Source organism: Elephas maximus, chromosome 4 (genome assembly GCF_024166365.1).
Source record: "Elephas maximus indicus isolate mEleMax1 chromosome 4, mEleMax1 primary haplotype, whole genome shotgun sequence".
NCBI classification, from domain to species: domain Eukaryota; kingdom Metazoa; phylum Chordata; class Mammalia; order Proboscidea; family Elephantidae; genus Elephas; species Elephas maximus.
Window position 1 is genome coordinate 185,784,029 of NC_064822.1, and position 12,944 is coordinate 185,796,972.

The window sequence follows — 12,944 nt, forward strand, 5'->3', positions numbered from 1 at the left end:
AGGCTTATGTTTAGTGATAAGTAAGTAACTGAATTTTTATTTTCCTATTTTTAGTGCATCCTGAGTGTGTACACCAACAAGATCATAAGCAGTGATCGGGATCTCTTGGCAGTGGTGTTCTGCGGTACCGAGAAAGACAAAAATTCAGTGAATTTCAAAAATATTTACGTCTTACAAGAGTTGGACAATCCAGGTAAGTAATATTTTAAGATCAGTTTTTTCCTTACATGAGCATGTTACTACCCTGAACGAAGAAGGAGGTGAAGAAAGAAGCAGTTCCATCTTGCCTGGGATTATGCTTTCCTGCAGAAGGGGGTTCTTACTGGGATGTAGACTTCACTGTATGGGTTAAACAGCCCTGAGGTGAGAAGGGAACCTGAGGCTCTTCTCGGTTAGTTTTGTGGTAAAGGTGGCACTGACACCATTCTCATTTTTCTGTCCATTTGACCCCCTGCCTCCGATCAGGTGCCAAACGAGTGCTAGAGCTTGACCAGTTTAAGGGCCAGCAGGGAAGGAAGCATTTCCAGGACCTAATTGGCCATGGATCTGACTATTCGCTAAATGAAGCACTGTGGGTCTGTGCCAACCTCTTTAGTGATGTCCAGTTCAAGCTGAGCCATAAGAGGGTCATGCTGTTCACCAATGAAGACGACCCCCATGGCAATGACAGTGCTAAAGCCAGTCGGGCCAGGACCAAAGCTGCTGATCTCCGTGACACAGGTGAGCATTCTCCCAGCCCTTTTAAATTGGCACTTCATTTGACTGCTTTTTTTTTTTAACATTTAAAAAAAAGATTTTTATTGTGCTTCAAGAGAAAGTTTACAAATCAACTCAGTCTGTCATACAAAAATTTATATACACCTTGCTATATACTCCTACTTGCTCTCCCCACAATGAGACAGCACACTTCTTCCCTCCACTCTATTTTCGTTTGACTGCTTCTTTATAGCTAATGTCAAGCATTTGCTTTCCCCCATTCACAGCCAAATGAAAGAATAAAGTGAAGCCAGGGGGAGACATCCAGGTAGCATTGACACTGAACATGGCCATGCCATTAGCTGTGAAGGGCTCTACCAGAGGGGGCTTGTTGTAGCTGTAATGCCACCCTAAATGTGAGTTATTGGAATATGTTGTCAGAAGTCATAATAGCCTTTGATTTCCTTAGCTACTTTTTCTAAGTCTTGTAATTGTTCATAATCAATCTAGTTCTTTGGGAGTTTTTCAAAGGCATATTTGAGCTTAACTGAAAAAAAATTCTCACTTGCTGAACATTGATTTTTTTTTTTTTTTTTGAGACAATTTTATTCAGATTCTTCACTGCATATTTTTTTTTCTTTTGGTGAAAGTATATACAGCCGAAGATAGACCATTTCAACAATTTCTACATGTACGACTCAGTGATGTTGATTACAGCCTTCAAGTTGTGCTACTGTTCTCATCATCCCTTTCCCAAGTGTTCCACCATCATTGTCTTAACCTCACTGATCCCTAAACTTCCCATCCAGCCTTTGGAGTTGATGTCAGTTTGATCTCACATAGGTAATTCTTTAAAAGAGCACAGTGCTCAAAGCAAACATACTTTACTAATTAAGATATGAAAATTGATTTTTTTCTGCACTTTTGTCTATCCTGGCACCAGGTATCTTTCTTGACTTGATGCACCTAAAGAAGCATGGCGGCTTTGATATATCCTTGTTCTACAGAGATATCATCAGCTTAGCAGAGGATGAAGACACAGGGGTTCACTTTGAGGAATCGAGCAAACTGGAAGACCTGTTGAGGAAGATTCGAGCCAAGGAGAACAGGAAGCGCACGCTTGGCAGGTGTGCTCTGAGCCTGGGTTAACCACCCACAAGTCCTCTAACAGTTCAGAAGCAATGCATTGCTTTCAGTTCCCTGGCTCCTTAACTCTGGACTGTGTTTCTGCCTCACTGCATTCTCTAAAAATCTTGCATTATTTCAGCATGGCACAAGCCATTTGCTTCTCTGTCTCTGGAAAGAGCTGGCATGGTGTTTCTCTAAAATAACACAACCCTCCATTTCCTTGGGGTAAATAGTTGTAGTTTAATGGTATCCTTAGTTGTACATTTATCTGCTTTCATTTCTGTAAATCGAGGATAACAGTAGTACCTGCCTGATTAGATGGTTGTTAGAGTGCCATCTAGTTGGCTCTGATTCATGGTGACCTTAATGTATAACAGAACAAAATGTTGCCTGGTCCTGCGTCATCCTCGTGATCGTTGGTATGTTCGAGTCCACTGAGTCATTAGGTTGTAGTGAGGATTAGATAAAAAGGACTTTTAAAGCAGAGCCTGGAAAGTAGCAAAAATTCAGTAAATGTTGTTAGGTGCTGTCGAGTTTGTTCTGACTCACAGTGACCTCACGCACAACAGAAAGAAACACTGCCCAGCCTGCACCATCCTCAAAATTGTTATTATGTTTGAGTCTGTTGTTGCAGCCACTGTGTCAGTCCATCTCTTGAGGGTCTTCCTCGTTTTCGTTTACTTCTTCTTTACAAGCATGATGTTCTTCTTTTGGAGCTGGTCCCTTTTGATAACATGTCCAAAGTAAGCGAATCAAAGTCTCACTATCCTCTTTTCTAAGAAGTTCTGCCTGAGCTTCTTCCAAGACAGATTTGTTCGTTCTTTTGGCAGCCCATGATATATGCTGTATTCTTCGCCTACACCGTAGCTGAAAGGCATCAATTCTTCTTCAGTCTCCTTATTCATTGTCCAGCTTTTGCATGCGTATGAGGTGATTGAAAATACCGTGGCTTGGGTGAGGAGCACCTTAGTTCTGAAAGTGACGTCTTTGCTATTTAACACTTTAAAGAGTTCTTTTGCAGTAAGTTTGCCCAGTGCAGTGTGTCATTTTATTTCTTTACTGCTGTTTCCGTAGTTGTTGATTGCAGATGCAAGTAAAATGAAATCTTTGACTTCAGTATTTTCTCTGATTATCATAATGTTGCTTATTGGTCCAATTGTGAGAATTTTTGTTTTCTTTATGTTGATCCCTACTGAAGGCTGTAGTCTTTGATCTTCATCAGTAAGCGCTTTGAGTCCTCTTCACTTTTAGCAAGCAGTGTTGTCATCTGCATAACGTGGGTTGTTATTGAGTCGTCCTTCAGTCTTAATGCTGAGTTCTTCATATAGTCCAACTTTGTGGATTATTTGCTCAGCATATAGATTGAATAAGTGTGGTGAAGGTATATAACCCTGACACGTACCTTTCCTGATTTTAAACCATGCAGTATCCCCTTGTTTTGTTCGAACAGCTGCCTCTGGCCTACGTACAGGTTCTGCATGAGCACAATTAAGTGTTCTAGAATTCTCATTCTTCATAATGTTACCCATAATTTGTTATGATCCACACAGTCAAATGCATTTGTATTGTCAATAAAAACAGATAAAAACCTTTCTGGTATTCTCTGCTTTCAGCCAAGATCCGTCTGAAATCGGCAATGATATCCCTCGTTCCACGTCTTTTTCTGAATCCAGCGTGAATTTCTGGCAGTTCCCTGTCAGTATAGTGCTGCAGCTGTTTTTGAATTATTTTCAGCATAATTTTACTTGCATGTGGTATTCAATAATTTCCACATTCTGTTGGATCACCTTTCTTTGGAATGGGCACAAATATGGATCTCTTTCAGTCGATTGGCCAGGAAGCTGTCTTCCAAATTTCTTGGCATAGATGAGTGAGCACTTCCAGCGTTGTATTTGTTTTTTGTAACATTTCAGTTGGTATTCTGTCAAGTCCTGGAGCCTTGGGCTTCTTCCTTCAATACCATCAGTTCTTGATTATTTGCTACGTCCTGAAATGGCTGAACGTCGACCAGTTCTTTTGGTACAGTGGCTCTGTGTATTCCTTCCATCTTCTTTTGATGCTTCCTGTGTCATTCAGTTTTTTTGCGATAGAATCATTCAGTATTGTAACTCGAGGCTTGAATTTTTTTCTTCAGTTGTTTTAGCTTGAGAAATGTTGAGTGTATTCTTCGCTTTTGGTTTTCTATCTCCAGGTCTTTGCACATGTCATTATAATACTTTGTCTTCTCCATCTGCACTTTGAGATCTTCTGTTCAACTCTTTGAGTTCATTATTTTTTTCTTTCCCCTTAGCTACTCGATGTTCAAGAGCAAGTTTCATGGTCTCTTCTTTCTTTTTAATGACCTCTTTTTTCACGTATGATGTTCTTGATATTATCCCACAACTTGTCTGATCTTCAGTCATTAATGGTCAGTTCGTCAGATGTGTTCTTGAGATAGTCTCTAAATTCAGGTGGGATATACTTAAGGTCATGTTTAGCTCTTGTGGACTTGTTTTAATTTTCTTCAGCTTCGCCTTGAACTGGCACACGGGCAATTGATGGTTTGTTACGTGGCGGCCCCTGGCCTTGCTCTGACCGACGATATTGAGCTTCTCCATCATCTCTTTCCACATATGTAGCACTTTGATTCCTGTGTATTCTATCTGGTGAGGTCCACATGTATAATCACCATTTATATTGTTGAAAAAAGGTACTTGAGATGAATAAGTTGTTGGTCTTGCAGAATTCTGTCATGGAATCTCTAGCATCCTTTCTGTCACCAAGGCTGTATTTTCCAAGTACTGATTCCTCTTTATTTCTACCTTTCTCATTCTACTCACCAGTAATATCACTACATCTTGATTGCATGTCTGATCAATTTCAGACTGCAGAAGTTGGTAAAATTCTTCAATTTCTACATCTTTGGCGTTAGTGTCTGGGGCATAAATTTGAATAATAGTTGTATTAACTGATCTTCCTTTTAGGCATATTATAATCATGTTATTCTGATTTCTTATCATTTGCCATTAATAGGAACCAGTTTGTTAGATTATGTTCTTTGAAAGAACTTAGAATTTTAAGTGCTCCTCAGTGTCTTTTTCTAAAGAGCATTAGTTTTTTATTTTAGACTGTTGTTGTTGTTGTCAGGTGCTGTAGAGTCGGTTCCGACTCATAGCGACCCTGTGTACCACAGAACGAAACACTGCCCGGTCCTGCGCCATGCTTACAGTTGTTATGCTTGAGCCCGTTGTTGTAGCCACCATGTCAATCCACCTCACTGAGGGTTTTCCTCTCTTCTGCTGTCCCTCTGCTTTACCAAACATGATGTCCTTCCCTAGGGACTGATCCTTCCTGCAACATGTCCAAAGTATGTAAGATGCAGTCTTGCCATCCTTGTTTCTAAGGAGCATTCTAGTTGTACTTCTTCTAAGACAGATTTGTTCCTTCTTTTGGCAGTCCGTGGTATATTCAGTGTTCTTCGCCAACACTACAATTCAAAGGCGTCAATTCATCTTCTGTCTTCCTTATTCACAGTCCAGCTTTCACGTGCATATGATGTGATTGAAAATACCATGCCTTGGGTCAGGTACATCTTTAGTCTTCAAGGTGACATCTTTGCTTTTCAAGACTTTAAAAAGGTCCTTTGCGGCAGATTTGCCCAATACAATACATCTTTTGATTTTTTGACTGCCGCTTCCATGGGTGTTGATTGTGAATCCAAGTAAAATGAAATCCTGACAACTTCAGTCTTTTCTCCGTTTATCGTGATGTTGCTCATTGGTCCAGTTGTAAGGATTTTTGTTTTCTTTATGTTGAGGCATAAACCATACTGAAGGCTTTGGGCTTTGATCTTCATCAGTAAGTGCTTCAAGTCCTCTTCACTTTCAGCAAGCAAGGTTGTATGATCTGCATAACGCAGGTTGCAAATGAGTCTTCCTCCAATCCTGATGCCCCGTTCTTCTTCATATAGTCCAGCTTCTCTGATTATTTGCTCAGCATACAGGTTGAATAAGCATGGTGAAGGGGCACAACCTTTCCTGACTTTAAACCACGCAGTATCCCCTTGTTCTGTCCGAACAACTGCCTCTTGATCCGTGTATAGGTTCCTTATGAGCACAATTAAGTGTTCATTTTAGAGTGGTTTCCTCAATATGAGGGTCATGACCCTTGGTAATTTTTGAGCTGTTTTTAAGAATTAAGTGGCAGTTCTAGAAACCCCATGAAGTGATCTTCAGGAAAGCACGGCCCCACTCTTTGCTCCACTTGTCATTTTGTCATTACATTCATTTCCCCCTGGGAACTATTTCTTTTTGCTCAAACAAATGCTCTGTCACACCTTCATTCTCCCTGTAACGACAGACTGTTATTCCTAGTACAATTTGGAAATCTACCACAAACTGGGGTGGGGTTGGCAGAGAGGATAAAGTAGTGGGTAAATATAGTTACTGGAGTCTTAATGCTGGATTCTAATTCTGGTCCCTCTACTCTGTGACCTGGGGCCAAGTCAGGAACTTCTCTGAGCCTCAGTAAAATGGGACCAAATGGTTCCTCTCGATAGGATTGAAGTGAAGATCAAATGGGATGATCTAAGTTTCTTAGTCATCTAGTGCTGCTATAACAGAAATACCACAAGTGGATGGCTTTAACAAAGAGAAGTTTATTTTCTCACAGTTTAGTAGGCTACAAGTCCAAATTCAGGGCATCAGTTCCAGGGGAAGGCTTTCTCTGTTGGCTCTGGAGGAAGGTCCTTGCCATCAGTCTTCCCCTGGACTAGGAGCTTCTCTGCACAGGAACCCCAGGTCTGAAGGATGTGCTCTGCTCCCTTGGCGGTATGAGGTCCCTCTGTCTCTCTGCTTGCTTCACTGTTTTATATCTCAAAAGAGATTGGCTTAAGATACAATCTAATCTTGTAGATCTCGTCAATATAACTTCCAATAATTCATCTCATTAACATCACAGTGATAGGATTTACAACACATAGGAAAATTTCACATCAAATGACAAAATGGGGGACAATTACACAGTACTGGGAATTATGACCTATCCAAATTGATACATATATTTTTTGGGGACACGGTTCAATCCATGACACTAGGCATTGTGCTTGGGACATAGTAATTATTTATAAATGTTAGCTATTTTTATTATTTTATGGAAGAGTGATTATAAGGGTACCTGATACAAATAATAATAGGTTGGAGATGTTTGAAAAGTAGTAGTGCTTTAGATCTAAGGCCTAGAAAATTATTAAGCATATTCTTAGTATAATCAAATAAATAATTGTGTGGTTATTGTGTGCCAGGCACAGTCCTAAATTCTTTGTTGACACGTTAACTTATTTAATCTTTATGACAGCCCTTTGAGATAGGTTGAAACCTATCCACTAGTGGCATTTATTAACCTAAAAACATTTCAGATGAAATTAAACCTATTAAGTAACTTCTTCTGCACCATGGTCCAGTCTTCCACATTTTCCTTCTCAACATATGAGATAAAGCATATGATGTTATACTGTAATTGTTTTGTAATTTGGAGTTATGACATGTTCAGGGTTGAAAGATACCTCAGTTTATAAAGGTGAAAATTTAGATGGGGTGGAGGGAGTAATGGATTTGCTATTTTGGGTTAGAAGTAGAACCAAGGTCCTTGGGGACATCTAGTTCAATTGGCATAACAGTTTTTAAAGAAAATGTTCTACATCCTACTTTGGTGAGTAGCATCTGGGATCTTAAAAGCTTGTGAGCCTCCATGTCATATACTCCACTGGTCCCAACCCATCTGGAGTAAGGGAGAATGAAAAAACCTGAAGATACAAGGGAAAGATTAGTCCAAAGGACTAATGGGCCACAACCACCACAGACTGAATCCAGCCAATTAGATGGTGCCCGGCTACTAGCACTGACTGCTCTGACAGGGATCACAATAGAGAGTCCCGGACAGAGCTGGAGAAAAATGTAGAATAAAATTTTAACTCACCAAAAAAGACCAGACTTACTGGTCTGACAGAGACTGGAGAAACTCTAAGAATATGGCCCCCGGATACCCTTTTAACTCAGGACCGAGGCCACTTCTGAAGTTTACCCTTCAGTCAAAGATTAGACAGGCCCATAAAACAAACACTTAAAATACATGTAGCTGAACCATGTATATGAGATTAAATGGGCACACTAGCCAGGGGTCAAGGAAGAGAAGGCAGGAGGGAACAGGACATATGGATGAATGGAAATGGAGAACCCAAGGTTGAGAAGGGGGAAGTGTTGCTATGTCTCGGGGTTGGCAACCAATGTCACAAAACAATATGTGGATTAATTGTTTAAGGAGAAACTGATTTGCACTGTAAACCTTCACCTAAATCACCATAAAAAAAAAAAAATAGAACCAAGGAACCAAGGTCACTTAAAGCCTGAGGCCACAGTGGACCAAGCTGGCCAGTGCTTTGTCCCAGAACACTAAAATTTAGAGGATACAATAATTTTTCAAAATCACTTTTGAAGATTATACAGTTTTTTATTTGGTTATGTTTATTGTCAGCTCTCTCTCAGCAGCCTTTACACAACCAAGTATAACAGTTAGTAAGCCCAAATAATTGAAGTAAGAAACCACCAAATGCTGGTGTTTTTAGTAACACCCATCTATATGTTGTGTTTTTCTTTTCATTCAATTTAAAAGATTTTTTTTTTTTTTAAGTTGTGATTTTTTCTTTGACCTGTGGGTTAATTTCCAAATATTTAGGGTTATTTAACTTCCAAATATTTAGGGTTTTCCCAGATTTCTCTCTGTTGTGGATTTCTAGTTTCGGCTGTGGTCAAGCAACATGCTTTATATGATTTCAGTCTTTTTAAATGTATCAAGACTTGTGTTATGGCCCAGCATGTGGTCTGTCCTGGAGAATATCCCGTGTGTACTTGAAAAGAATATATAATGTAGGTAGTTTTTGTTTTCTGCTTATTTTCTACAATATTGTAAACATTTTTGCATAGTGTCATTACTATAAAACATTTTCAAGAGGTTCTGATTGCTGCTTCAGGTGTTGGTATAAATACTTGGAGAAGTAGGTCCCAACACAAAAGTACATAAGCTTTGAATCCGATATACTTGAATTTGTGTAGTAGTTTTTATTAGCACACCTTGATTAACTGTTCCTCAGAGCTGAAGTGGGGGAAAGGTAATTGCCAAAGGAAAAATGGGGTTTCGTTATTAGAAGACGGGGAAAGGAATGCCAGACAAGCAGAAATGACAGACGATTAATTCAATACTTACAGGGTTATTATAAAGCGTAAGTGAGAAAATAGCTGTAAAGTAATTGATGTCGTGCTGGGCACATAGTTGGCGCTTAATAGAAACTCAGTTTTATTATGGTATATTCTTTATCGTTATTTTAAGCCATTAACATATTCTGAAATTACTTTTTGTGTCATAGACCCTGAGATGGTATTATGGCAAACTCCAGTACGTTATACATTTATTCTAAGAGCTTGTTTAGGATTATTGGAGAGAATAAAACAAATTAAGGCTTGGGTGCCATGAAGGAATTTTAGATGGGAAAGTACACTCTTATAGTCCATGCTTTTTCATTTTTCTTTCGTTCAGGTTGAAGTTTAAGCTCAGCAAAGACATAGCCCTCACTGTCGGCATTTATAATTTGGTCCAGAAGGCTTTCAGGCCTCCCCCAATCAGGCTTTATCGGGAAACAAATGAGCCTGTGAAAACCAAGACCCGGACATTTAATGTAAACAACGGCAGTTTGCTTCTGCCCAGCGACACCAAGAGGTCCCAGGTAGATATGCCTTTACTGAATTTTTGTCCCGTTGACCGGTTAACAGGGAGCAGTTTTCTGATCAGCCTCACCAGTTAAATAACTTTTATGTGTACATCTTTCTAGCCAAGCTGTTGAAACAAAGACATTAGTCTATGAACTATGGCATCTAGACCAGTGGTCTTTTTTTTTTCCCCTCAATTATTTTGTTTTTAGTTACTACAAATTTAGGAAGATGTATTATGGAGCCTAAATTCTAGCATTTAAAAAATTTTTTAAAATTATCTTTATTGTGCTTTAAGTGAGCATTTTTTGAAAATAATATTTAAATGTGTTTTCAGGCAAGGTTTACACAGCAGTTTAGGTTTCCATTCAACAATTTCTATACAAGTTGTTCATTGTCATTGGTTACATACTTTACAATGCATATACATTCTCATTTCTGTTCTGGTTGTTCTGTTTACGTTAATCTAGTTTCCTTGCCCCCTTACGTTCTCATCTGGTTTTAAAGTAATTACTGGCCACATATAGGTGATTTTTTAAAGGAGCACAGTACTTATGGGTAATATTCATTATTTTTTGAGCCCATCTGTTATTTGGCTACAACGTAACCTCAGATTAGTTTTGGCTCAAGGTTTGAAGAGTATCTCAGGACAGTAGTCTCAGGGAGTCCTTCAGTGTCAACCAGTCCAGTAAGTCTTTTTTTTTTTTTTTTAGGCATATGAGGTTCTGTTCCACATGTTCTCCCATTTTATGAGGGTCCATCTATTGTCACCCTTATTAGAACTGTTGGTACTGGTAGTTGGGCACCGTCTGGTTCTTCTGTCTCAGGGTATATGAGGCCATGGTTTGTGTAGACTATTTGTCCTGTAGACTAGTTTCTTCCTAAATTTTAGCATTTTAAAGGTAAAATAATATAAGCCCATATGTGCCCTATATATTATACTGAGACAGAGTGGCATAAGTACAATGAAATAAGAACTAAAAATTATTAAATTTTATTAATCCAGTGTCCAGAAAGTGCCTCATTCTGATTTAGTTCTTGTCTTCATAGAAGATAAAAATACAAGTGTATTTATTTAGCACGAAAAAATAGAATTATCAGCCAAATAAGAAAAAAGGAAACCTTACTATAACATTTAATTATAAATTATTTTTCTGAATAAGATATGTTGGTTTTCAGTGGTCTCTTGAGAGCTAGAAAGTTATATAAGGCCAGTGTTTGAAAGAGATGTCAGTGAAAACTTCAGGCCTTGTCCCAGAACCTACAGCTGTAAGGTATAAACAGTCTAATACCTCACTCAGGTACAGTTGCAGAAAATGCTTTATAGATAACTAGGGAGATGAGGACCTAGAGAAGGTTTGTTAGGTCTGAGGTAAACCTGTTTTGTTCAGGTAGAAATTTTTTTTTTGCCAAACCACGTTTTTCCTGTGGTTTAAAATGACACACATATGCCTTTCTTAACCGGAAACACAGACTTACAGTGCAGAACACTGTCTCCTCATCCTTTCAGCTGTGCTCTCTCGGTAGAAGGATTTGACACCTAAAGTTAAAATCGAATGTGTCATCTTTTTTTTAATTAAGCAAAATGTGAGAGACGATTAGTTTTGCCTAAATTCAGGACGTAGAGGGATGAGCTAAGTGACTAAAATTAAATATTGATTTGATTTGACCCATGGGATGGTTTTTAAAACACAAATGTCAAGCCTCATGGTTTGCCCTGCTTTATGAAGGAGGAGAGAATAAGAAATTCCCTCTTCCATTTTGGAAGTGGCTAGTTTTCTGTATTGGAACATTCATAGGCAGTAGCTCTTCTGATCACTGAGTTTTTTTTTTTTTTCCTTCTAAATTTTATTTATTTTGTCATTGTTGAGAGTATACACAATGAAACATCTGTCTTAGTTATCTAGTGCTGCTATGACAGAAATATTACAAGTGGATGGCTTTAACAAAGAAAATTTTTGTTCCCTCACAGTCTAGTAGACTGCAAGTCCAAACTCAGGGTGTCAGCTCCGGGGGGGGAAGGCTTTCTCTCTCTGTTGGCTCTGAAAGAAGGTCCTTGTCATCAGTCTTCCCTGGTCGAAGAGCTTCTCAGCACAGGGACCCCAGGTCCAAAGGATACGCTATTGTCCTAGCTCCTGTTTCTTGTATGGGGTCCCTTTGTCTCTCTGTTTGCTTCTCTCTTCCATATCTCAAAAGTGATTGGCTTAAATTATGGATGAATCTTGTAGATTGAGTTTATATAACTGCCACTAGTTCCATCTCATCAACCATATAGAAATAGGATTTGCAACACGTGGGAGAAATCACATTAGATGATAAAATGGTAGACAGTCATGCAATAGTGGGAATCATGACCTAGCCAAGTTGACAAATGTTTTAGGGGGACACAATTCAATCCATCTAAAAAAAAAAAAAAAATTTTTTTTCTTTTAATCAATTCAACAATTTCTTCATGTATAATTTAGTGACATTGATTACATTCTTCAAGTTATGCAACCATTCCCACCCACCTTTTAAGAGTTGTTCATTCCTCAGTAACATAAACTCATTGCCCCGTAAGGTTCCTGTCTAATCTTTTGAATTGTTGTCATCAATTTGATCCCATATAGATAGTTCTTAAAATAGCATAATGCTCAAGGCGGACCTTTTTTACTAGTTAAGCTAAACTGTTGTTTGGTTTTAAGAAGACTTGAGGGGATATTTTTGGTTTAAGGTTTCAAGATTATCTTAGGACCATAGTTTGAGGAGCTCATCTATCCTCCATAGCTCTAGAAAGTCTAGAGTCCATGAGAATTTGAAATCCTGTTCTGCATTTTTCACCTTTTGATTAGGATTCTTCTATGGAATCTTCCCTCAAAATGTTCAGTAATGGTAGAAGGGCACCATTTGCTTCTGGTCTCCCGGCAGAGGACGCAGTTGTTTATGGAGGCAATTAGCCACACGTTCCATATCCTCCTGTTCTGACTCTCCTTCTTCCTCTGTTGATCCAGGTGAATAGAGACTAATTGTTGTGCCCTGGATGGCCGCTTGCAAGCTTTTAAGACCCCAGGTACTACCCAACAAACTAGGAGGTAGAACAAAAGCACTAAACATGTTATTAGGCCAAAACATAAAATAACACTTAAAAAGAGTGTGCATCTTTGTTCAGGTAGACGCATGAGACTACACGGGCAGCTCCTGTCTGGAGGTGGGTTAAGAAGGCAGAAAGGGATAGGAGCTGGTTGAATGGACACGGGAAACCGGGGTGGAAAGGAGGAAATGTGTGGTCACATTATAGAGATTGCAATTAGGGTCACATAACAACATGTGTATAAATTTTTGTATGAGAAATTAACTTGAGCTGTAAACTTTCACTTAAAGCACAATAAAAAGAAAAAATGG

At 38.9% G+C, this 12,944-nt stretch overlaps 1 protein-coding gene across 2 annotated transcripts in view; it reads left to right on the forward strand.

Annotated features, from left to right (window-relative positions):
* XRCC6 (X-ray repair cross complementing 6) overlaps positions 1 to 12,944 on the forward strand; it is a 39,065-nt gene that overhangs the window by 12,626 nt on the left and 13,495 nt on the right. For both annotated transcript variants that reach the window (XM_049884503.1, XM_049884504.1), the window contains exons 4-7: positions 55 to 193; positions 466 to 720; positions 1,640 to 1,823; positions 9,394 to 9,580. In XM_049884503.1, coding sequence (XP_049740460.1) covers positions 55 to 193; positions 466 to 720; positions 1,640 to 1,823; positions 9,394 to 9,580 — 765 coding nt within the window. The remainder of the gene's footprint in view (positions 1 to 54; positions 194 to 465; positions 721 to 1,639; positions 1,824 to 9,393; positions 9,581 to 12,944) is intronic.